The sequence below is a fragment of the Chiloscyllium plagiosum genome, unplaced genomic scaffold (genome assembly GCF_037043375.1).
Source record: "Chiloscyllium plagiosum isolate Xiang-an unplaced genomic scaffold, Cpla_swu_hap1 HiC_scaffold_16, whole genome shotgun sequence".
Lineage (NCBI taxonomy): Eukaryota > Metazoa > Chordata > Chondrichthyes > Orectolobiformes > Hemiscylliidae > Chiloscyllium > Chiloscyllium plagiosum.
Genome location: NW_028270154.1, coordinates 13,477,299 through 13,502,661, shown reverse-complemented (window position 1 = coordinate 13,502,661; position 25,363 = coordinate 13,477,299). Strand labels below are relative to the sequence as shown.

Below are 25,363 nucleotides of genomic sequence, written 5' to 3'. Positions count from 1 at the left end.
GTTCCAGGGTTTAGAACATTTAAAAAGAATAGGGGGGGGGGGAGAAAGAGGAGGGGGTGTAGCACTGCTAATCAGAGAGGGTATCACAGCTACAGAAGCTTCCATTGTCGAGGAGGGTCTGCACACTGAGTCAGTATGGGTGGAAATTAGGAACAGTAAGGGAGCAGTCACCTCATTAGGGGTTTACTACAGGCCCCCCAATAGCAGCAGGGAGATGGAAGAAAGCATAGGTTGGCAGATTTTGGAAAAGTGTAAATGTAGTAGGGTTGTTGTAATGGGTAACTTTAACTTTCCTAATATTGATTGGTACCTCCTTAGAGCAGATGGTTTGGAAGGAGCTGTTTTTGTAAGGTGTGTTTAGGAGGGTTTCCTAACTCAGTACGTTGACAGGCCGACGAAGGGAGAGGCCATTTTGGATTTGGTGTTCGGCAATGAGCTGTCAGATCTTGAGGTGGGAGAGCATTTTGGTGATAGTGACCACAACTGCCTTACATTCTACATAGCTATGGAGGAGGAGAGAAGCAGGCACAATGGGAGGATATTTAATTGGGGAAAAGGAAACTATGATGCTATCAGATGTGAATTGGGAAGCATGGACTGGGAGCAATTGAATCATTGAAAGGGCACTATAGACATGTGGAAACTGTTTAAGGAACAGTTGCGAGTGATACGTAAATGTGTTCCTCTGAGACAGGCAAGAAGGGGTAAGATAAAGGAACCTTGGATGACAAGAGCAGAGGAGCTTCTTGTCAAAAGAAAGAAGGCAGCTTACATAAGGTGGAGGAAGCAAGGGTCTTGCTCCGCTCTAGAGGATTACAGGCAGTCGAGGAAGGAGCTCAAAAATGCTCTGAGGAGAGCCAGGAGGGGGCACGAAAAAGACTTGTCATTTTACACATATGTGAGGAATAAGAGAATGATCAAAGAAAGAGTAGGACCAATCAGGGATAGCATAGTGAACGTGTGTATAGAGTCTGAGGAGATAGGGGAAGCCCTAAATGAGTTTTTTGCTTCCGATTTTACTAAAGAAAAGGACCTTGTAGTGAATGAAACCATTGAGGAGCAGGTAAGCATGCTGGAACGGATATAGATTGAGAAAGCTGATGTGCTGAAAATTTTGACAAACATTAAGATTGACAAGTCGCCTGGGCCAGACCAGATTTGTCCTCGGCTGCTTTGGGAAGCGAGAAATGTGATTGCTTCACCGCTTGTGAAGATCTTTGCATCCTCGCTCTCCAGCGGAGTTGTACCTGAAGACTGGAGAGAGGCAAATGTAATTCCTCCCTTCAAGAAAGGAAATAGGGAAATCCCTGGCAATGACAGACCAGTCAGTCTCACGTCTGTCGTCTGCAAGATGTTAGAAAGGAGTCTGAGGGATAGGATTTATGACCATCTGGAAGAGCATGGCTTGATTAAATGCAGTCAGCACTGCTTTGTGAGGGGCAGGTCATGCCTCACAAACCTTATCGAGTTCTTTGAGGATGTGACTAGAAAAGTTGATGAGGGTCGAGCTGTGGATGTGGTGTATATGGACTTCAGCAAGGCATTTGATAAGGTTCCCCATGGTAGGCTCATTCAGAAGGTCAGGAGGAATGGGATACAGGAAATTTAGCTGTCTGGATACAGAATTGGTTGGTCGACAGAAGACAGCGAGTGGTAGTGGAAGGAAAGTATTCTGCCTGGAAGTCAGTGGTGAGTGGTGTTCCACAGGGCTCTGTTCTTGGGCCTCTACTCTTTGTAATTTTTATTAATGACTTGGATGACAATATTGAAGGATGGGTTAGCAAGTTTGCAGATGACACAAAGTTGGAGGTGTTGTTGACAGTAGGAGTTCAACCTGGATAAATGCGAGGTGATTTATTTTGGAAGGTCAAACTTGAAAGTTGAGTACAAGATTAAAGACAGGATTCTTGGCAGTGCGGAGGAACAGCGGGATCTTGGTGTGCAGGTACATAAGTCCCTTAAAATTGCCACCCAAGTGGACAGGGTTGTTAAGAAAGCACATGGTGTTTTGGCTTTCATTAACAGGGGGATTGCGTTTAAGAGCCGTGAGATCTTGTTGCAGCTCCAGAAAACTTTGGTTAGACCGCACTTGGAATACTGTGTCCAGTTCTGGTCGCCCTATTATAGGAAAGATGTGGATGCTTTGGAGAGGGTTCAGAGGAGGTTTACTAGGATGCTGCCTGGACTGGAGGGCTTATCTTACGAAGAGAGGTTGACTGAGCTCGGACTTTTTTCATTGGAAAAAAGTAGGAAGAGAAGGGACCTAATTGAGGTGTACAAGATAATGAGAGACATAGATAGAGTTGATAGCCAGAGACTTTTTCCCAGGGCAGAAATTGTTAACATAAGGGGTCATAGTTTTAAGCTGTTTGGCGGAAAGAAAAGAGGGGTGTCAGTGGCGGGTTCTTTACGCAGAGGGTTGTGAGAGCATGGAATGCGTTGCCAGCAGCAGTTGTGGAAGTGAGGTCATTGGGGATATTTAAGAGACTGCTGGACATGTATATGGTGACAGAAATTTGAGGGTTCATATATTAGGTTTACCTTACATGAGGATCAATAGTCGGCACAACATCGTGGGCTGAAGGGCCTGTTCTTGCTGTACTGTTCTATAATGAGAGATCAGAGGCATTATGTTCTAGTTTGAGTGAAAGGTAAGGCAGGTAAGATTAGGGAACAATGGATGAATAAAGATGTTGAGGTTCTAGCCAAGAATAAAAAAGAACCAAATTAGATTAGACAACTGGGATCAAATGAATCTCTTGAAGTATAAAGAGCATATGGGCATTCTTAAGAGGGAAATCAGGAAGGCAGAAATAGCATATGAGATACTCCTGGCAGATAAGGTTAAGGGTAATCCAAAGAGATTCTATAAATATATTAAGAGCTAAAGAGCAACTGGTGAGAGAGAATAGGGCCCCTTAAAGCTAAACGAGGTTGTCTTTATGTTGAACCTCAGGAGATGGGAGAGATATTTAAATTTTTTTTGCATCTGTTTTTACTGTAGAGAAAGAAGTAGACGCTAAAGAACTTGCGAAAATAACTATTGGTGTTTTGAAAAGTTCACATTACAGAAGGGGAAGTGCTGGAAGTCTTAGAAAATATAAAGGTGGATAAATCTCCAGGACCTGATCAGGTATCCCAGGATGTTGCAGGAAGTTCAGGAAGAAATTACCGGGCCTATAGAAGTAATATTTGTATCATCTCTAACTATGGATGAGGTGCCGGAGGACTGGAGAGTGGCTAATGTTGTGCCTTTATTGAAGAAAGGTTGTAAGGAGAAGCCTGGGAGGTATAGAACTGAGAGTCTGATGTCTGTGTTGGGTAAGTTGTTGGAGGTGTGTTTGAAAGATAGGATTTACTGTATATGCATTTGGAGAGGCAAGGAATGATTAGGGATAGTCAACATGGTTTGTGAGAGGGAAATTGCATCTGACCAAGTTGCTTGAGTTTTTTGAGGGCAGAGCAGTAGATATTCTTTACTTTAAAGCCTTTGATAAGGTTCCGCATCATAGACTAATTAGTAAAGTCAGATCAAATGGGATTCAGGTGAGCTTGCCAACTGGATGCAAAATAGCTTGATGGTCGGAGGGTGGTGATGGAAGGTTGTTTTTCAGACTGGAGACCTGCGACCTGTGGCATTCCACAGGGATTTGTACTGGGTCCACTTTTGATTTTTATATTATATAAATGATTTGGATGAGAAAATAGGAGGCATGGTCAGAGCTCTTGTGGATTACACCAAAATTGGTGGTATATGGAAGAAGAATCCCTACAGTGCGGAAACAGGCCCTTCAGCCCAACAAGTCCACACAACCCTCTGAAGAGAATCCCACCCAAGCCTATTCCCCTACCCTATTACTGTAGATTTACCGTTGACTAATGCACCTCACCTACACATCCCTGAACACTACAGGCAATTTAGCATGGCCAATTTCCCTGATCTGCACATCTTTGGATTGTGGGAGGAAACCGGAGCACCTGGAGGAAGCCCATAAGGCGAAAGTGAGGAGTGCAGATGCTGGAGATCAGTCAAGGTTAGAATGGTGCTGAAAAAGCACAACAGGTCAGGCAGCATCCAAGGAACAGAAAAATCGAGGTTTCAGGCAAAAACCCTTCATCAGGAATGATTCCTGATGAAGGGCTTTTGCCCGAAACCTTGATTTTCCGGCTCCTCGGATGCTGCCTGACCTGCTGTGCTTTTTCAGCACCATTCTAATCTTGACTCGGAAACCCATGCAAACATGGGGAGAATGTGCAAACTCCACACAGAGTCGCCCAAGTTTGGAATTGAATCCAGGTCCATGATGCTGTGAAGTAGCAGTGCTAACCACTGAGCCACTGTGCCATAGTGGACAGTAAAGGAAGTTATCTGAGATTACAACTGACATCTTGATCAATAAGATGGAGTTTAGTTTTGATAAATGCTAGGTATTGTATTTTGGTAAAACAAGCAAGGGCAGGACTTGTATAATTCATGGTAAGGTCCTGGGTAGTGTTGTAGAACAGAGAGATCTAACAGTTCAGGTACATAATTCTTTGAAATTTGCATCACAAGTGGACCAGGTGGTTAAAAGCCTTGCCTTTATTGCTCAGACCTTTGAGTTTAGGAGTTGGAACATCATGTTAAGGTTGTACAGGACAATGATAAGGTCTCTTCAGGAGTACTGTGTGCAGTTCTGGTCACCCTGTTATAGAAAGGATATAATTAAACTGGAGAAGATTCGGAAAAGATTTACGAGGATGTTGGCAGGAATGGAGTGTTTGAGTTATAAAAATAGACTGGGACTTCTTTCACTGGAGCATGGGAGGCTGAAGGATGACCTTTACAATGTTTATAAAATCATGAGGCGCATGGATAAATAGGTGTATTTTCCCTAAGGCTTTAAAGTTGAGAGGAGAAAGATTTAAAAAGGACATATGGGGCAACTTTTGTTTTTACAGAGTGGTTAGTGTGCGGAATGAACTGCTAGAGGATGCAGATACATTTTCAGCACTTAAAAGACATTTGGATAAGTACATGAATAGGAAAGTTTTGGAGGGATATAGATCAAATGCAGGCAGGTGTGAGTAGTGTAGTTTGGGAACAAGATTGGCATGGATTAGTTGAACAAAAGAGTCTGTGTATGACCATGAATCTACCAAAACCCCAACTGATTTACTAATATCTTATACTGAAGTAAATCTGCTGTCCTTAGTACTTGCTGATGGGTGACTCCAGATCCACAAGAATGAGGATTGACACAAATGTCTTCTGTTATGTCCTAAGAACCTTTCAGTTGCGTCAAGGACAGTTGGGGATGAGCAATAAATGCTAGCCTTGTGAATGAATATCAAAAAATCAGATGATGACATTTTCCATAAAATTTCTAGTCATGAAATATGGCCTTGAGGTTGCTGTCAATGTGTAATTTACCTAACATGTTTTGCTGAAGGGCCAAGGAAAAGGAAATAGAATTAATATTTCATTCATGTGTTTTGACTCTCTCCTATTGTGTATATTTTCATTGTAATTTTGAAAATCATTGAGTTGATAGTTAGATTTTATCCTGCATTAAATACTTATGAAATTCCATATGTTAGATTTACTACTGAAATCAATTTATATTTTAGTTGTCAAAGGGAAGTAAGAAATAAGCAACATCATTGCATGTTATCATTAGAGGTAACAAAAACAGAAATTGCTGGAAAAGCTCAGCAGATCTAGCAGCAGCTGTGCAGAGAAAGCAGAGTTAACGTTTCTGGTCCAGTGACCTTTCTTCAGAACTGCCAGATCTGCTGAGCCAGATTCTGGCTGAGAAATCAGTTGTACTTCATTCCCTCCTCGCCTCAAGGGCGTATTATACTTACAACTCTATTTTCCAAATATTAATATGGATATCTTGTTTTAGTGTCAGGAAAGCTTAATAATAATAATTGTGTAATTTAACACAGCAGAGGAATTTGATATATAATAATATAAGGAGCTTCAGGTTCTCCATGGTTGAGCTTATATATCTTTGAAATTAGAGTCATAGGGATGTACAGCATGGAAACAGACCCTTCGGTCTAACCTGTCCATGCCAACCAGATATCCCAACTCAATCTAGTCCCACCTGCCAGCACCCGGCCCATATCCCTCCAAACCCTTCTTATTCATATACCCATCCAAATGCCTCTTAAATGTTGCAATTGTACCAGCCTCCACCACATCCTCTGGCAGCTCATTCCATGCACGTACCACCCTCTGCGTGAAAAAGTTGCCCCTTAGGTCTCTTTTATATCTTTCCCCTCTCACCCTAAACCTATGCCCTCTAGTTCTGGTCTCCCCTACCCCAGGGAAAAGACTTTGTCTACTTATCCTATCTATGCCCCTCATAATTTTGTAAACCTCAAATTCATTTGTTGTTTTTTGTTGAGGGTTGACAAGAATCCAGTAACTCTAATTTTAAACAAAAAAAATGATGCTATTAGATCTGCTGAGCTTTTCCAGCAATTTTCGTTTTTGCTTCTGGTTTCCAGTATCTGCAGTCCTTTTTTCTTTTGTTTAAAATTAGAGTTACTAGATTCTTATTAACCCTCCACTAAAAACGAATGAATTTCAAAGACTTAAATAGACACCCTGAAGCTCCCTACGTTATTATGTATTCAGGTAACTCTGCTGTGTTAAATTGCACGTAATTACTATTAATAAGCTTTCCTGACACTAAAACAAGATATCAATATGGATATTGCAAAATAGTACAGTTGCAATAAGTATAATACTCCCTTGAGGCAAGCATGAGGAAATGAAGTACAGCTGTTTTATTAGCCATGCAATCCCAGTGGGACATGGGCTGGCTGCCTAAAACTGAGGTGAGAGAATTTAATACTCTGCAGATGAGCTCATCATTCCAAATGTTTTCTCCTCTGTTGTATGCCTAAGATCACTTGGCTGCTTCTGTTCAGAAGGTTTGAAAAGAGCTTTTGGCCCGAGCCCAGGTGTTGACTCTTCAAACTAATAGCATGGATCTTTGCATCCAACTGAACAAACAGGATTTTTGATTTTGATTGTTGTGCAAATGGATATGATCAGAAAAGATCTGAAAAAGCACAATATAGTTAATAAAGTGTCTGTATAGGTTATATGTCTAAGTAGTGTCCCAATTGAATGCATAACTTTGTTTGAGGTGAGACTTTACCAAACCGAGGCAAGCAGATATTGTTTTAATGTTTAACTTGAGGTTTAGTTTGTTTTACAATGGTTCCTCCATACATAAAATAACAAGTAAATTTTGAATTTTACAGAACAAATCCTGCTTCAGTTGAGCAAAGTTTATACTTTGATCTGTATTCAAAATATCAGTTCAGTTAAAATATAAAAGAACAATATATTTAAAAAGCTTCTTTTAAAGACTAAATGTACCAAATTTTTACAGCATGATTTTTAATAAAGTTTTCCTTCTGTTCACAGGTCTCTGTGCTATTGAATCCAATCCTGCTGTAGCAACAAACAATTTGGAAATGTCTTCTTTTTACTAGAGTTTTGCGAAAGCAAAATCTATTTTTTATATGTTATTTTTTCACATGCGTCAATGAAAGCTTTGTAAGAAATATCTTTCAATAAAAAAAGGAACCACATTTGTTTTATGCTTTTTTTTTGTCTGTGCACTCATTATACTGAGATTCTTTAATTGCTGGCAAACCATTTGCTGTAAAGTTATTTGCTGTTGGGGAATCTCTCCTACTCCTGAAGGATGCATACTTTGAAGATCAAGTATTAAATTTTAATTTAGTATAATTTTAAGTTGCGAGACAGATACAGTCTCAATCCAATTAGATTAATTTTATGCAACCTTGGAGTTTTCTTTCCCGCATCTTATGTACATATGTTAATATCTAAAGAATCTTATGCTGTTATTGTTTCCTTGAATAAATAGTACAGTGTGCAAGAATCACAAATGAGCAAAATCATGAACAATTTACAAATAAGAAAATAAATGTTTGCATCCAACAACATTATTTTCTCATTTTGCCTCCAGCAGAAAATGCTTCAGCCTCCTGAAGTCAAACAAGTTTTTTTATTTGTTTCCAGAGATATTGATGTTACTAGCTGTTTAATTCCTATCCCTAATTGTTCTGAAGGAAGTGGTGGTGTGCTGCCTCCTTGAACTGCTGTTGTCTCTGGGCGACAAAGCCATCCACTATGCTGTTAGGAAGGATGTTATTTTGGCCCAGTGACAGCAGAGGATGGATGATACAGTTCCAAATCATGATGGAATGTGGCTTTGAGAGGAAACTGTAGGTGTTGATGTTATCGTGCATTTGCCGCCTTTATCGTTCTAGCGGGTAGAAACTGCAGGTTTGGAAGTTGCTGTCGGAAGAAACTTGGTGAGTTGCATCCTATAAACAGTACATAATGTTGCTAGTGCGTTGATGGTGAAGGGACTTAAAAGTTGAATGATAGTCCAATCTGGCTGAATGTAAGCAAGAACTGCTTCATTATCAGAATTGTTGCGAATGAAATTGAATATTTTGCAGATATTAGCGAACGTATTCCTTTTGCACCTTGTGATGGTAGTAATGTCATTGATGCATTACTTGAAAATAGTTGGACCAGGAAATCCACAATGATATCTTGGCACTCAGATATTTGGACTCCAACTACCACAACAACCTCCCTCAGTTTTTCTGTTATGCCAGCTGGTTCAAACCTTTCCTCTGGTTCCTATTCATTTCAGCTTTGTTCAGATTCCTTGATGTCATTGATTAAATGCAGTTTTGATGTCAGTGTTGGTCACTTTCGCCTCATTTTTAGAATTGAGCTCTTCTGTTAATGTTTGGACGAAGGCTGAATGGTGTTTAGAACTAAACGCTCCTAGCTAACAATTCTACAAAAAGCAATGGTCCTAATCTGAACTCTGGAAGTTGCACTTCATCAAAATAACGTCACTACAGAGGCTATGGTGTGTGAAGCTGTGGAACGAAATAGAATTTGAATCCTAAGCTTCAGCGATATGGAATAAATTTTAGAGAATTTCTATCAGTGTTACTGACTATATAGAGTACAAAGGCTCATATGCTTTGTTAGCTTTTTGAAAGAGCTATCTATTTATTCCCACTCCCGAGATGTTGACCCATTGCTATGCAGTTCTTGTTTTTCCAAGTAAATTAATTATTTTTAAACTTATCGTTGAGCCTGCTCCACCTTTTCAGGCATTGTATTCCAGAATGTTGTAACACACCACATGCAGAAAATACTTTTCCACAATTTTCCTCTAATTCTTTTGTCAGTTACCATAAATCAGTGTCTTGTGATTGCTGATGCCAATGGCAAAATTTAGAGAAACATGATGGGTAAGTTGAGTATTTTGAGTTCATTAACTTGTGCTTTATTTGTTTGTATAACCTACTCTTCCAACAATGTATTCAGCTGAGAGTTTGTTTCCACCATAATATTGATTTCAATGTTGAAATATATTAACTAAACATTGTGATAGTTTCATTGTGTGGTGATTGCAGTGACTTGACTGGTATTTATTAAAAGATATTCATCAGTTAAATATTTTAATCTTGAGACAGCCCTTGCACTCATTTTGGTATTTTGATGTTTATGTTTCCTTCAATTAGACATGGTTAACTGAACAGATGTTGATCATTTAGATGTCAGCTGCAGCTTAATTAGTAGCACTTTCACTTCTGTAATCAGACGGTTGTCTGTTCAAGCCCCACACTGGTATTTCTAGTGCTTTACTGTGGGAGAGTTCACTATTGGTCAGGTTAACTTTCAAATGAGGGATTGAACTCAATCTCTGCAGTGGATCCTGTGGTATTATTTTGATGAGGAGCTCTCTCTGATGCTCTGGCAATATTTAGCTCTCAACCAAAACCTCTCATGACATTAAGAACTAGAAATATGAAACAAACACAAAATGGAGGAGAAACTCCACAGTTCTGGCAGTTTTGAGACCAGATTTCCAGTTACCAAATTGTAAAATAGGAGAGAGCACAGAAATGAGGATAACTCCAGAAATGCATGTGTATACTATTCAGAAAGCATTGACAAGATCTCTCTTTCTGTTGAAACAAGTCTGAGGGATGACGTAATAGAGATAATTTAGAACTATGAAAGGACTCAATGGTGTCAATATTTTCTCTTGTGTGAAAGAGCATAACTGGCACCATCTGTATGAAATTATTACCAGGAATTCCAGTAGAGAATTCAGAAGGAGCATTTTAACTCGAGTGGTTAGAATGTACTGAAGATGTAAGCCCTGATCCATGTTAAATCATGAAGTTGCCTGTATAATTGGAAGAATTCCAGTCGTTCATTAATGATATCTCTAAAAGAGTGCTTTGATTTTTCCAATTTAATTTGGAAGCCAATGAGAGTAACCCCAACAGGCTGACAAATACCTGCAGCTTTACTTTGTGTTTAAGGAAAATGTGCCTGAAACACAAGGCTCTTCAATTGGCCTCTGAGGAGACAATGGATAAGATGATGTTTTATGTAGAACCTTCATCAGAACTAATGAAGAAGTTATACCCCCTTCCAATGAAGACCTAGAAACATAGGAGAAAACTATTCAATTCCTTTTGTGTGTCCCTCCATTCAGTTTGATTTGAATTTCATTTACTCACCTTGGTTCCTAATGCTTCAGAAGAATTTCAAATTTCTATTACCCTTCATATGAAGAAATGCTTCCTGACATCACCCCAAACAACCTAATTCTAAGGTTATACCCTTTTGTTCTGAACTCACCCCTGAAGAAGTAATAGTTGTTCTGTATGCACCCTATCAAATTCCGTTATTATTGTAAACATCATAATTAAGGGGTGGCAATAATATGATAATGCCAGTGGAATTACTAATCCAGTGACCCTGATTAATGCTTGTGTTCTGAAGAAGAGCCACTGGACCCAAAACGTTAACTCTGATTTCTCTCCACAGATGTTGCCAGACCTGCTGAGATTTTCCTGCTATTTCTGTTTTTGTTATTAGTGCTTTAGGGGCACAGTTTCAAATTCTATCACAGCAAATGGTAAAGTTTAACAAAGCTGAAGTTAAAAGATAGTTGAATGGTTACCATGGAATCATTGTGAACTGGTGTAAAATTTCATCTGGTTCATTCTTTAGGGAAAGAATCTGGTCAGGCCCATATGTGATTGCAAATCCACAACAGTATGATTGATACTTAACTTCTCTTTCAACTAATCCATCATGCCACTAAATTGTCTTGCAAATAGAATGAAACTGGATGTGCTACTCAGTACAAGCCAAGGCACTGGAACAGTTCATCCTGCGGAGTCATCCTTACGAATAACTGGGAGCTTGGGCCAAAATTGAGAGAGCTATCCTAAAAACCAATCTCAGGAAATTATGTTATGGATAATATACCACACCAATAGATGTGGCAGAGCAATAGTAAACAGTTGGGAAGGAGTTGCCTTGTGAATTCTCAACTCCAGGCTCCATAAAATGCATCAGGTCAAACATGGGCAACAAAAGCAATTGGTAATTACCACTTGCTGTATCCATCTTTGTCCACCCATTAACCACCTGGTTGATGCATCAGTACTCCTTCATGTTGAATAGCATGTGGATACACAGGATGGCAAGGGGACAGAATGTACCCTGGGCGGGGAGCTTCAATGATCAGCATCAAAAGTGGCTCAGTGTCACTGCTGCAGACAAAGCTGGCCAAGTTCTAAAACACATGTCTGCTAGAATGGACTTGCAGCAGGTGGTGATCAAACCAACAAGGAGAAAAACTACTTGACTTCATTATCAGTTTACTTATTGATGAAGCATTTGTCCATAACAGTATTGGTAGGAATAACCACCACATAGTCCTTGCAGAGATTAAGTCCTGCTGTTATATTGAGGATAACCTCCATCATATTTTGTGGCACTACCATGGAGCTAATTGGAGCAGCTCTAGAACAGGTCTAGAAGCTCAAGATGAGGCATTCGTGAGCTGGTGAGTCATCGGTAGCAGTAGAAATATCTTTTATATCCCCCTAACTTTACCATTACCATCAAACCAGGAGTTCAACCTCAGTTCAATAAAGTGTGCAGGAGGGAATGTCAGGAATAGCACCAGGCATAACTTAAAATGAGGTATCAACCCATTGAAGCTACAACACAGCTACTTGTATGCAAGTGATGGACAGAGCTAAATGATCCCACAACTAACGAATTGGATTTAAGCTCTGTAGTTTTGCCATATCCAATAATGAATCGTGTTGGATAATTAAGCAGCCACTGGAGGACAGTCCATAAATATCCTCATCTTCAATGATAGAAGAGCCCAGCATCAGTACAAAATACTAGACTGAAACAAGAAATTTGGATAAATTACCCATCTTGGCCTCCTCTTGAGAACTCCAGCATCAAAATGTCAGCCTTCTATTACTTTGATTCACTCCACGTGAAGTCAAGAAATTGCTGAAGACATTGGAAACTGCTAAGACTGAGCCCTGACAACATTCCAGCCATAGTACTGAAGACACATGTTCAAAGTAGCCATATATGTAGCCAAACTGTTCCAGTACAGCTACCTCTGAGTTATGTAACATTGCGAAGTTATCATGTATCTCCAGTCCTCAAAAAAAAAAGCAAATCTAATCTAGCCAATTACCCTTCATTGGTCAAATCTAAATCATCAGAATGATGGAAGAGCTGTCAACAGTGTTATCAAGCAGCTCTTTTCAAAGTAATTTGCTCACTGTGCACAGTTTGGTCTGCCAAGCCACTCAGTTCCTGACCCTATTATAGCCTTGGACCAAAAGGCAAAGTTGAAAAGATGAGTGTGTGACTGGCCTTTTACTTCAAGGCAACATTTAACCAAGTGTGACATCAAAAGTCATTGGTGTTGGTTTGGCTCGTACCTGGGATAAGAAAGATGCTTTTGCTTCTTGGGAAACAGTCATCTCAACCACAGGATATCACTGGTGTAGATCTTACCATTTTCTGCTCCTTCATCAATGACATTCCATCCATCATAAGGTCAAAATGGGTTGGGTTTTGATTGAGCAATTTACAATTCGTCAGATACTAAGACATGTACAAATGCATCAATACCTGGACAACATTGAGGTTTAAAACAATGGTACAGGTAGGCAAAAGTGAGGACTGCAGATGCTAGAAATCAGAGTCTAGATTAGAGTGATGCTGGAAAAGCACAGCAAGTCAGACAGCATCTGAGGAGCCGGAAAATCGATGTTTCAGGCAAAAGTCCTACATTCCTGATGAAGGTTGCTGCCTGACCAATAGTACAAGTGCCATCAACAAGAAATAATCCAATTGCCTTTCACAGACATTCAATGATGTTACTATCCTTGAATCCACCACGATCAACCTCCAGTGAACTTACCATTGGCCAGAAACTGAACTGAACTAGCCATATAAATACTGTGGCTATAGGTCAAAGACTTGAAATTTTACAGCAAATGACTCAACTCACCTTCTGCCTCCTTAAAACCTGTCCACAATCTACAAGGTAAAAGTCAGGAGTTTATTCAAATACACTTCACTTGGTGTGGCTGCAGCTCTAATAATCCTAAAGAAGATCAGTACCATTCAGATCAAAGCAGCCTGCTAAATTGGCATCCCCAATAACACTTTCAACATTCACCTCCTCCAACATTGACACACAATAGTAACAGTATGTACTATCTAAAGGATTCACTGCAATAACTCAGCTTAGGCAGCATCTTCCAAAACTGAGACTCCACCACCTGGAAGGACAAGTGCAGCTGGTACATGGGAGTGCCATCACTCTAGATTCTAGACGGGATACTCCAAATCATTAAGCTTTGGGTGAGGAAGGATGAATTCACTGCCCTTATTCACCTGACTCCTCAGTTGGTCACAACAAGGTTAACTGAGAAAGAATCCTTTGCTTGTAAATACCTTTCTCCCAGACCAAAGGAATATAGGTTTGAAAAGGAAATGTCTTAATCAGACCTTCTTGGGTAAAACAATGGGTTGATGAGTTACTAAAACAAGAATAAATAACACTATCCACAGACAGATTAGAAATAAGAAGTGTTTTTTTAAAAAAAACAGAAGTTCCAAATATATACATCAGTCTTTGGGTCTTTGTGATGAGTAGTTAATGGAACATTGCTGGTTGAGCTATCTGTTTCAAGATTCTTGGCTTTGCAGATCAGCTGAAATTCTTTTTTCCTGTTTCCTTTTAAACTGCCTTGTTAACTAGCTTTCAGCAATCAGTGAGAGACTCGTTTACCTGCAGTGCAGGAATAACTGATGGATGATTTCTTAACTACGATTTGTAGCACACCAGTGCTTGAACCCTAATTATCAAATACCTCAGCCTACCAGTGCACACAAGCACCTCAGCTCACCAGCACATAAATACCATGGTTGGAGCTTGCTTTTAATTCCTATCCCTATGTATTCATGAAAATGCAAACACAAACTTTTCTCTCACCCAAACTGCTGATTTTTTTTCTGTCATGCATAGTCGCAAATACTCTTGGGAGATTGCAGTACTATTTGAAGTGTATTTCTCCCTTTGAAGCTTCCTTAATACCTTCAAGGGTATTCCTCTCAAGAAAGCCACTGAATTTAAATCTATAGTCCTCTTTTAGCTGAATCTTCTCTTTTTAAAAAAAACACGTTGCAGTTAAAAGTTCAGTATATCCAAAGGTGATCGTGAGTTATGATCCATGATTCATCACACCAGTACTGAGTTCGATACTATGTTGTCAACCCAGGGCTTTATATAATTCTAACATAACTTACACGCGCTTTCATTCCAATTCCCTTAAGAGAAAGATCAACACTTAATTCCTGCTGGTAAGCATTAAACAGACTCTTTACCCCAGACTGCCTGAAATTTGATGTTTCCAAATCTTTTTATCTTATGCTTTTGGATTTTTAGTATTCTCAGTTTTTCTGCTGCCTGCTAGGTCTGTAATGACAAGAACCTCAACCTGCACCTCCTACAAAACCAGAGAGGACACCTTCCCTTTAAACCATGCATACGTACGCACACGTACACGCACCTCATTTAAATTTAAGTATATTCCCCAATAAATTGGGCAGGCAGAGGGAAGCTGTTTCCATTGAGGGTGATGAAGACGTGGGGAGGTACATGTACAGTAAGGCAAATGAACCAACAGTTTAAGATAAAGGTTTACACTACTTGCCACTAATTGCAGGTAAGTTCATGAGAGCAGAACTTTGCTACTATACTTGACATCCATTGTAGCATTTGACAGACTTGTCTGTTGACCTGTCAAGTTGCTTGCTCCTCCTGCAGAATGTGGCAGGTGGAAGACATGGCACACGTCTCCGCTGGCTACATCTGTGGGAAGTGCACCCATTTCCAGCTCCTTGAAAACCGTGTTAGGGAATTGGAGCTGGAGCTGGATGAACTACGGAACATTCGGGAGGCTGAGGGGGTAATTGAGAGGAGTTACTGGGAGTTGGTGACTCCTAAGGCTCAGGACAAGGATAAATGGGTTACAGTTAGGGGGAGGAAAGGGGACAGTCAGACCGTGCAGAGATCCCCTGTGGACATTCCCCTCAGCAATAAGTATACCGTTTTGGATACTGCTGTGGGGGATGACCTACGAGAGGAAAGCCATAGCAGTCAGTTCTCTGGCACTGAGCCTGACACTGTGGCAAAGAAGGGAAGGGGGCAGAATAGAAAAGGAGTCATGGTAGGGGACTCGATAGTTAGGGGAATCGACAGGAGATTTTGTGGTCAGGATCGGGATTCCCGGTAGGTATGTTGCCTCCCTGGTGCCCGGGTCCGGGACGTCTCCAATCGGGTGTATAAGGTTCTAAAAGGGGAGGGCCAACAGCCAGAAATTTTGTTACATATTGGCACTAATGATATAGCCAGGAAAAGGATCGAGGATATAAAAAGTGATTTCAGGGAGTTAGGATGGAAGCTGCAAAGCAGGACGAACAGAGTAGTGTTCTCTAGTTTACTACCGGTGCCACGAGATAGCGAGGCGAGGAACAGGGAGAGGGCGCAGCTTAATACGTGGCTGCGCAGCTGGTGTAGGAGGGAGGGCTTCAGATATGTAGATAATTGGGATGCCTTCTGGGGAAGGTGGGACCTGTACAAGAAGGACGGGTTGCATATGGACTGGAAGGGGACCAATGTCCTGGGTGGAAGTTTTGCACGAGTAGTTCGAGAGGGTTTAAACTAGTATTACAGGGGGGTGGGAACCTGAGCTGTATACCGGAGATGAGAGTTGATGCAGATGAGGCAATAGCAAGAGGTAGACCAGTTAGTGGGAAGAATTTTCCTGGCAAGGAACCAAGGTATCAATTAACGTGTGTTTGCTTTAACGCAAGGAGTATCAGGAATAAAAGTGACGAACTTAGAGCATGGATCAGTACCTGGTGCAATGATCTGGTCCATAACAGAGACATGGGTTTCTCAAGGGCAGGAATGGTTGCTGGATGTTCCAGGGTTTAGAGCATTTAAAAAGAATAGGGAGGGGGGAAAAAGAGGAGGGGGTGTAGCACTACTAATCAGAGAGGGTATCACAGCTACAGAAGCTTCCATTGTCGAGGAAGATCTGCCTACCGAGTCAGTATGGGTGGAAATTAGGAACAGCAAGGGAGCAGTCACCTCATTAGAGCTTTACTACAGGCCCCCCAATAGCAGCAGGGAGATGGAAGAAAGCATAGCTCGGCAGATTTTGGAAAAGTGTGGACATAGTAGGGTTGTTGTAATGGGTGACTTTAACTTTCCTAATATTCATTGGAACCTCCTTTGAGCAGAAAATTTGTATGGAGCTGTTTTTGTAAGGTGTGTTCAGGAGGGTTTCCTAACTGAGTACGTTGACAGGCCAACGAGGGGAGAGGCCAATCTAGACTTGGTGCTCTGCAATGAGCCGGGGCAGGTATCAGATCTTGTGGTGGGAGAACATTTTGGTGATAGTGACCACAACTGCCTCACATTCTACATAGCTATTGAGAAGGAGAGGATTAGGCAAAATGGGAGGATATTTAATTGGGGAAGAGGAAACTATGATGCGATTAGACATGAGTTAGGAAGCATGGATTGGGAGCAATTGTTCCATAGTAAAGGCACTATAGACATGTGGAGACTGTTTAAGGAACAGTTGTTGCAAGTGATGAATAAATATGTCCCTCTGAGACAGGCAAGAAGTGGTAAGATAAAGGAACCTTGGATGACGAGAGCGGTGGAGCTTCTCGTCAAAAGGAAAAAGGTCACTTACGTAAGGTGGAGGAAGCTAGGGTCAAGCTCAGCTCTACAGGATTACAGGCAGGCAAGGAAGGAGCTTAAAAATGGTCTGAGGAGAGCCAGGAGGGGGGCATGAGAAAGGCTTGGCAGAACGGATTAGGGAGAACACAAAGGCATTTTACACTTATGTGAGGAATAAGAGAATGGTCAAAGAAAGAGTAGGCCCGATCAGGGATAACATAGGGAATTTGTATGTCGAGTCTGAGGAGGTAGGGGAAGCCCTAAATGAGTTTTTTGCTTCTGTCTTTACGAAAGAAATGAACTTTGTAGTGAATGAAACCTTTGAAGAACAGGTGTGCATGCTGAAATGGATAGAGATAGAGGAAGCTGATGTGCTGAAAATTTTGTCAAACATTAAGATTGACAAGTCGCCAGGCCCGGACCAGATTTGTCCTCAGCTGCTTTGGGAAACGAGAAATGCAATTGCTTCGCCACTTGCGAGATCTTTTCCACTGGAGTCGTACCTGAGGACTGGAGAGAGGCAAATGTAATTCCTCTCTTCACGAAAGGAAATAGGGAAATCCCCGGCAATTACAGACCAGTAAGTCTCACGTCTGTTGTCTGCAAGGTGTTAGAAAGGATTCTGAGGGATAGATTTATGACCATCTGGAAGAGCATGGCTTGATTAAATGCAGTCAACACGGCTTTGTGAGGGGCAGGTCATGCCTCACAAACCTTATCGAGTTCTTTGAGGATGTGACTAGAAAAGTTGATGAGGGTCGAGCTGTGGATGTGGTGTATATGGACTTTAGCAAGGCATTTGATAAGGTTCCCCATGGTAGGCTCATTCAGAAGGTCAGGAAGAATGGGATTCAGGGGAACATAGCTGTCTGGATACAGAATTGGCTGGCCAACAGAAGACAGCAAGTGGTAGTAGAAGGAAAATATTCTGCCTGGAAGTCTGTGGTGAGTGGTGTTCCACAAGGCTCTGTCCTTGGGCCTCTATTGTTTGTAATTTTTATTAATGACTTGGATGAGGGGATTGAAGGATGTGTCAGCAAGTTTGCAGATGACACAAAGGTTGGAGGTGTCGTTGACAGTATAGAGGGCTGTTGTAGGCTGCAGCGGGACATTGACAGGATGCAGAGATGGGCTGAGAGGTGGCAGATGGAGTTCAACCTGGATAAATGTGAGGTGATGCATTTTGGAAGGTCAAATTTGAAAGCTGAGTACAGGATTAAGGATAGGATTCTTGATAGTGTGGAGGAACAGAGGGATCTTGGGGTGCAGGTACATAGATCCCTTAAAATGGCCACCCAAGTGGACAGGGTTGTTAAGAAAGCTTAAGAAAGGTGTTTTGGCTTTCATTAACAGGGGAATTGAGTTTAAGAATCGTGAGATCTTGTTGCAGCTCTATAAAACTTTGGTTAGACCGCACTTGGAATACTGTGTCCAGTTCTGGTCGCCCTATTATAAGAAAGATGTGGATGCTTTGGAGCGGGTTCAGAGGAGGTTTACCAGGATGGGCTTATCTTATAAGGAGAGGTTGACTGAGCTCGGACTTTTTTCATTGGAGAAAAGGAGGAGAAGAGGGGACCTAATTGAGGTATACAAGGTAATGGGAGGCATAGATAGAGTCGATAGCCAGAGACTATTTCCCAGGGCAGAAATGACTAACACGAGGGGTCATAGTTTTAAGCTGGTTGGAGGAAAGTATAGAGGGGATGTCAGAGGCGGGTTCTTTACATAGAGAGTTGTGAGAGCATGGAATGCGTTGCCAGCAGCTGTTGTGGAGGCAGGGTCATTGGGGACATTTAAGAGACTCCTCGACATACATATGGTCACAGAAATTTGAGGGTGCATACATGAGGATCAGTGGTCGGCACAACATTGTGGGCTGAAGGGCCTGTTCTGTGCTATACTGTTCTATGTTCTATGTTCTAAAAATAATTCCACTGCTGCCAGTTTATGAAGTGTAGTGAATGGCTGGCAGAAAATACTGCAGCTCTTGGTAACTTTAGCTTGAAAGCTACTGGTCAGTTTCAAAGTTCCTAACTATTTCTTTGAAACTGTCTTAGAAGTTAACATTTAATTAAGGGTTGATTCAAAGAAGAAAATATCTATTGAATGTGATCAGTCTAAAAGTCTGGAATTATCAAAAGATCATCAACTTGGGTTCTATTGTTACTGATGTACATTAACTCAGTGCCACAAGACCGATGGCAATGAGTCCAAACAACTGCTTTTGCCAGTCAAAAAAGCTGGCCACCAAATAGAATTCAAGCAGTGCGTCAGCAATTGGCAACTCTAGTGATAGTAAATGGTCAGATCCATTTTCTGAATGAAGACAACAAGGGGGCGACACTTACTATTATGGAGTATTTATAGGACAAATGTAGGTCATTTGGTTTAAATGGTCTTTATGTACCTTAAATGCATGTATGTTCATGCTCCACAGAGCTTTTCCTATCGGTTTTCATCTCATAAAGCTCTGGTTCAGTCTTATTTGTCGTATTGCATGGTACCGCACCTCAGGAATATGTTTTGATTTTGGAGAGGATATGGCTTAGATTCAGCAGAATAATATAGCAGCCGAAAGGGTATAATTGTGAATAAAGATTGCATAGCCAAGGCTTGTATTCCCTGGAAGAGAAAAAATTAAGAAGGATTTAATGGAGATGTTAAAGTAATTAAAGGATTCAATCAGATTAAGTGAGAGAATCGTTTTTCTTCTGGTGGGGTGCCCAAAGCAAAGGGGCATGAAATAAATCCACTAAAATTTAAGTGCAACAAGGTTGATTGAGGATGATGTTAGGATGGACTTCACACAAGGAATGGTGGAAATCTGCAACTGTCTAGCCAAGAAACAGTCAAGAAGCAATTGAAAAATTCAAAACTGTGATAGATACTTTGTTGGGCAAGCGTGTTAAGTGACATTCAGCAAGAAGCAGCAATGATTATGATACAGATCAGCCATGATCTAATTGAATGACTGTGCCCATACTTGTGGGAGGGAATGACTTCACCTATTTACCAAACCTCCTTTATTTCCTCTTGAGTGTGTGTCTAACTTATTCTTAATTGCAGAATATAGATATGGGTTTGTTGTTGGTTGACTAAACATTCTCATAATTTCTTTTTGTGGAAGTTAGCATTTGTTTGCTTTTGCTTTTTCTTATCATCATCGATACGAGAATAAAACTTTGCTCACTTCATTTCTCTGTTTTTCAGATGGTCAGAATGTTCATCTTGACACCAGCCCCCGGCAAATGATGTTGTATGAGCTCGAGCTGTCCACCATTCAGCCTTCCATTGCCCACAGTGACCAGGACAAAGCATGAGTTGGATCAAATTTCAAACCATCAGATTTCAAACCAATCTTAGCCTTACTGCACACAAATAATTAAAGCTGCGATCGTCAAAACGTTATGTCTACTTGTGGAATGGAACTAAGTGCACAAAAGTGTAGAGGGGAAATAATACCACATGCTGCCTGTCTTAACATTGTTTTTCTTGTAATTATTCATCCTCACCATGGTATCCAGTGAAGGTTAACATGTTTGGATTGTGGGGAAAGCTATTTTGCCCCTTCCTACAAAACTTATAAGAAATTAATATCTTTAGTTTAATGTTTTGCTGGTGAGCATGACACAGGCCAATGATCCCAATAACTGTCCATAATCCACTTTGACTTATTTTGTCTTATGCAGTGGAGGTCTAATATTTACAAAAGACACTTCCTAGCAGCTGCTCCAGTATAAGAAGCACAAATGTAGAGGGTACTGGATCTGATTACCTGAACTTAATGCCAGATGATTGCCTGAAGTAGAAATGCATATAGTCTGTCAAGCTTTGATAAAGAACAGCAATGTTGAAAATTGGAACTTGTTTGTGTAAACGGATTTGATTTTCAGAAGGTTTAAAAAAATTTTAGAGCTTTCACAGAATTGGCTGAGGGCAACCAATGGTTCTTGTGGATGATGAGGTATGTTGAATATGCATCCTGGAAGAGACCCAGTTTTCTGTGGACCTCCTGACTCAAACTGTCTGCAGCTGTTTCTCTAGTTAGTTATTTTAAGTCTATTCCCCTTACAGTAGATCTAGAATATTTGGACTTGCCAGACCAGAATGATACTACAACTTGGAAGGTTAAGTTATGAGGGCCAGTCACATGTTATAACTATATATTGTTTATTAATGTGACTAGGCTTTTATTTCCTGGTGACCTAGTGCTGCTGCTTAATTGACGTAGTACGTTCAAACTGACAACATAGGTACACAGAGTCAAACAGAATGTAAATGCTTGAAAGGTTAAATTACAAAGCTAGATTGGACAACGATGGCTTATTTTCCCTTGTGTTAAACATGATGAGGTGATTTATTGGAGGTGTCCAAAATGACAAAGGAATTCACTTGGGTATAGAGAAACAGTGGTTCAAGTATCCAGTACAATGGGTTTTAACTGTAAAGTTAGTGCTAGGCTGTTCAGAAGTCCGATCAGTAAGAGATTCTCAAACAAAATTTCATGAAGGGCTGAAATTCTCACCTCGCCAGAAAGTTGTGATTTCTGGGGGTCATCTGGAGCTTTCCAGACTGAGAACTCTGTATTTTTGCTGGATAAGATATTGAGGATAAGATAGAGCCATGCTCCGTTAATGGAGTTAAGGTGTTTATCAGCGTTGTTCCAACTAAATGGTGAAATAGGCTTGTAAGGTTGAATAGTTTCACACAATGTTTGGTATAGTTGGTTCAGTTAAAACAATTTTAATAAACAAGAATCTGTTCTAAGTATTGATTGGCCCCACCGCTGCTGTCTGCCATGGTTTCTTGAGTGAGTTGCTGAAATGTTCCACCAGAACATTCAAACTAGGATTTGCAAGGCTTGCTCATTGAGTTTGTTATTAAGATGTGGACATTAAGGCTTCATTGAAGGCTCATTTAGTAATGGTAGTGCACAATGAACAGAAAGCCACAGTGTGGTCCCTTGATTGGCTAATCTCAGTAAAATCAACAGAAGAACTCCAAGTTGACTTCATTGCTTCTTGGATTAAGATGGGGAGTCGATGCAATGGGAAATGAACCAGGAGGCCATATTTCTGATTGATGAACATTTGTTCCCTGTTTCTGATTGCCACCCAAGAATTCCTGAATTTAGGAATTTGGGTGTGTGCAGACGTCATATGAGAGCAGCAATGGGCTCAGTGTCTCTCCACTAAGCAACCTGTTGCCCTGTAATGTCTGAGTTCTCTGGTGGGAAAGTTACTGCTGCATGGCCTATTTCTTGAGAGAAGAAAGCATGAGCAGATATTGGACCTAAGTAGCAGCTTTTCAATGATTATAGTGCACCTGCCTCAGCCACAGAATAACAAGCACTCCACGCAGTCCAGTGCACCCCACTAAGTGATGCAGCACACATTCCCCTCTCTGTGATGCTGTACACCTGTTTTATGTACTACAGACAGCACATGGTATAGGTGCACCTGAACTCAAACTGCTTATTAAATATAAGCAGCTTTTTTTTAGTATTGAAGGAGAAGATTAAACATTGTAGAAAACACACTTGTACGCATGCCATTGGTTCAGTGAAAACTGTAAATCATGTTTGATATTTTTGAAGAGGTTAGATGGCTTGAGCTCAAAAACATGTTCTCAGTTCATTTAATTGCATTTAGCATCATTAAAGCCACATACAAAACTTCCTTGCCATTTCTAATATGGCAGCTTGTTCATTATAATTTTATTTATGCTAATTATACATAATCTGATATTTTTATTAAAAGATCAATGCAAACTATGGCAATTTTGCACTTTTATGTTAAAAATATTTTTGCACAATGTATTTAGTGAATTACTGCATTGCCACATTTAGTTCTCAGTGTAAATTATCTTGATCTCATTGCCATACGAATCTGTGCAGAAGAGGAACTCCGCAATTGACTTCACCTTCCATAATAGAGAAAATTAGACAGCATTCCTGATCACTATCCAGTGAACCATGCCAGGAAGTGTTCATGTGTTGTGTTGTGCAAAGAGAGAGATCTTCCATGTTTCGAAGTCTCCCAGCACAGAAAAATGATCTAATGAGGCAGAGGTGATTTGCTGGTAGCAGAAGAATTTGTACATTTCCCCATCCTATGCCATCTGCCCCCACTCCCAACCCAATGACAGTCAGTAATCTTGAAAGGTAAAGAAGAAAATTATGGGATGAGGAACCCTAGCTATTTACATTGAGAAACTTGTACATGATGGGTGTTTTCTTTTAGCCACAAGCCACCTGTATTGTTAAATTAAAGCAGAAAGTGCTGGAAAAAAACTCAGCAGGTGGGGAGAAAGCAGAGTTAACATTTCAGGATCAGTGACCCTTCTTCAGAACTGATTGTAGCTAGGAAAAGATTGACATACATGCTGAAGATGTGATGGGAGGAAGTAGATGTCGATGGAGCCCAGAGAGAGAGAGAAAACCACAGTTGGGCAAACAAAGCAAGGGCAAAAATCAGCCTGGGAGAATCAATAGCTGCTAATGGGAGCCATTAGTAGCTGACATTGAACTGGCTATGGTGGCAATCCCTGTGATGACAAGGTCTGTTTGGAGGGAGGACATGGGTGAAGCTTCCTGTTGACTGCCACTTCAACACACCACCATGTTCCCTGGCCAACATCTCTGTTTCAGGCTTGCTACAGGGCTCCAACGAAGCTCAGCAAAAGCTGGAAGAACAACATCTCATTTTCTGCTTTGGGGACCTTGCAGCCTTCAGGACTCAATATCGAGACCAATAATTTTAGGGCCTGAACATCTTTTCCCATGCCTTAGTTTTTCCAGCAATTTGTTTTTGTTTCTGATTACCAACATCCGCAGTTTTTTTTGTGTGTGGCTGAATTGTTCAATGTGACTGAAGTTATGTTATTTTATGTAAACTTAATAGAAAGTAATGAAAATCACTTGAGAGAATGACACATAAAATATTCACCCCACCTTCAATGTCCACAATTGCTGGAGTGATTTATTTCATTCTGCCCAAACTGTGTCCAGTTAGTGCTTGAATTTTTGAACAGGGACCAGGAATTTGTAATTCTCCCCCTGTGCTATAACATTCAGCCCACTTGCTTACCAAGCTTAGCTTTCCTTCCTCTCATCCCCCATGCCAGAAAACAAATTGCTTGCCAGTTACTAGCACTGGCATTTATGTGATGAAATGGGATTTTATTTGGATGAAACTAATGTCAAAATGTATTGTGGCTACCTCATTGTATTGAAGGAATTGATGTATAAATAAAAGATGTGATTAACAATGATGAATATTTGGATATAGATGGTCCAAGATTAAGTGGGTCACATAGCCCACCTACATTCCTGGGGGAATGCACATTTACAACTAGGATCATATTGTGTGCCACTTGTGTGAATGCTTCTTTGCTGATGCTCCACAGTTCACTGGAAATTGGTCATGATGGGAAGATTGATATTTATTGCTGCAATTTCAATAACCATGGTGGCTTTAGGCTACACGCTTTGGGATGGTACCACACTTGCACCTTTCCTGCAAGCATATGCAATGGTTCAGATTAGGGCAAATTTCAATTTTCTTAAATACATCCAAGTTAACTCAGCTTGAACCCAGCATATACTGGCATTTATAATTTTGTGGCTTGACATATTAACTTTACAAAAGAATGTTTGAACAGCTACATGGGAATTTGTCATGGCCTATTTAGTTAAGATCCAGTTAGGGGAAATTTTGTGGCCACACCAGTATTTTGCCATACCCTACCCTACCCTTACATAAATGCCCATGGCCAGTGGTACCAGAAGCCCATCTGTAACCCATCATCAGAACCATGAATGTCAGAGATTGCAATCTCAGGAAGTCAACCCAACAGAGAGGCTTCTCTTCCATCCCAATGCCAACCTAGATCTTGTTTATTGTTCCACTGCAATGCAATATTAAGGTGTCATGTTCCTTAACCTTCCTCAGCAGTTCCCATCTCTCCCAGTTAAGTGAATGGGCAAGAAAATGGCAGATGGAATATAATATGAGAAAATGTTAACTTCTCCACTTTGGGGGCGAAAGTATTTAGAAACAATGATAGGAATGGGGACATGTTGATATTCAGAGAGATCTGCATGTCCTTGTGTTTTGACAAAATTATTTAAGTTCGCGGCTAACAATTCTCTTGCAATGGGGGATGGACGGTAAATGCTGGCTTTATCA

General features: G+C 40.7%; 1 protein-coding gene across 6 annotated transcripts in view; it reads left to right on the top strand.

The window, feature by feature from the left end:
- The window catches only part of rnf130 (ring finger protein 130), a 170,044-nt gene extending 145,598 nt beyond the window's left edge, over nt 1–24,446 (top strand). For 5 of the 6 annotated variants that reach the window (XM_087995133.1, XM_087995137.1, XM_087995136.1 and 2 more), the window contains one exon: nt 7,430–7,596. Coding sequence is in view for 4 of the 6 variants with exons in the window: in XM_087995137.1 (XP_087851263.1) it covers nt 7,430–7,497 (68 nt within the window). In the remaining 2 variants the exon portion in view is untranslated. Of the gene's footprint in view, nt 1–7,429; nt 7,597–20,384 lie in introns of those variants that run through there. The other variant, XM_087995135.1, reaches the window with a different exon arrangement.
- Nucleotides 24,447–25,363: the final 917 nt, after the last annotated feature.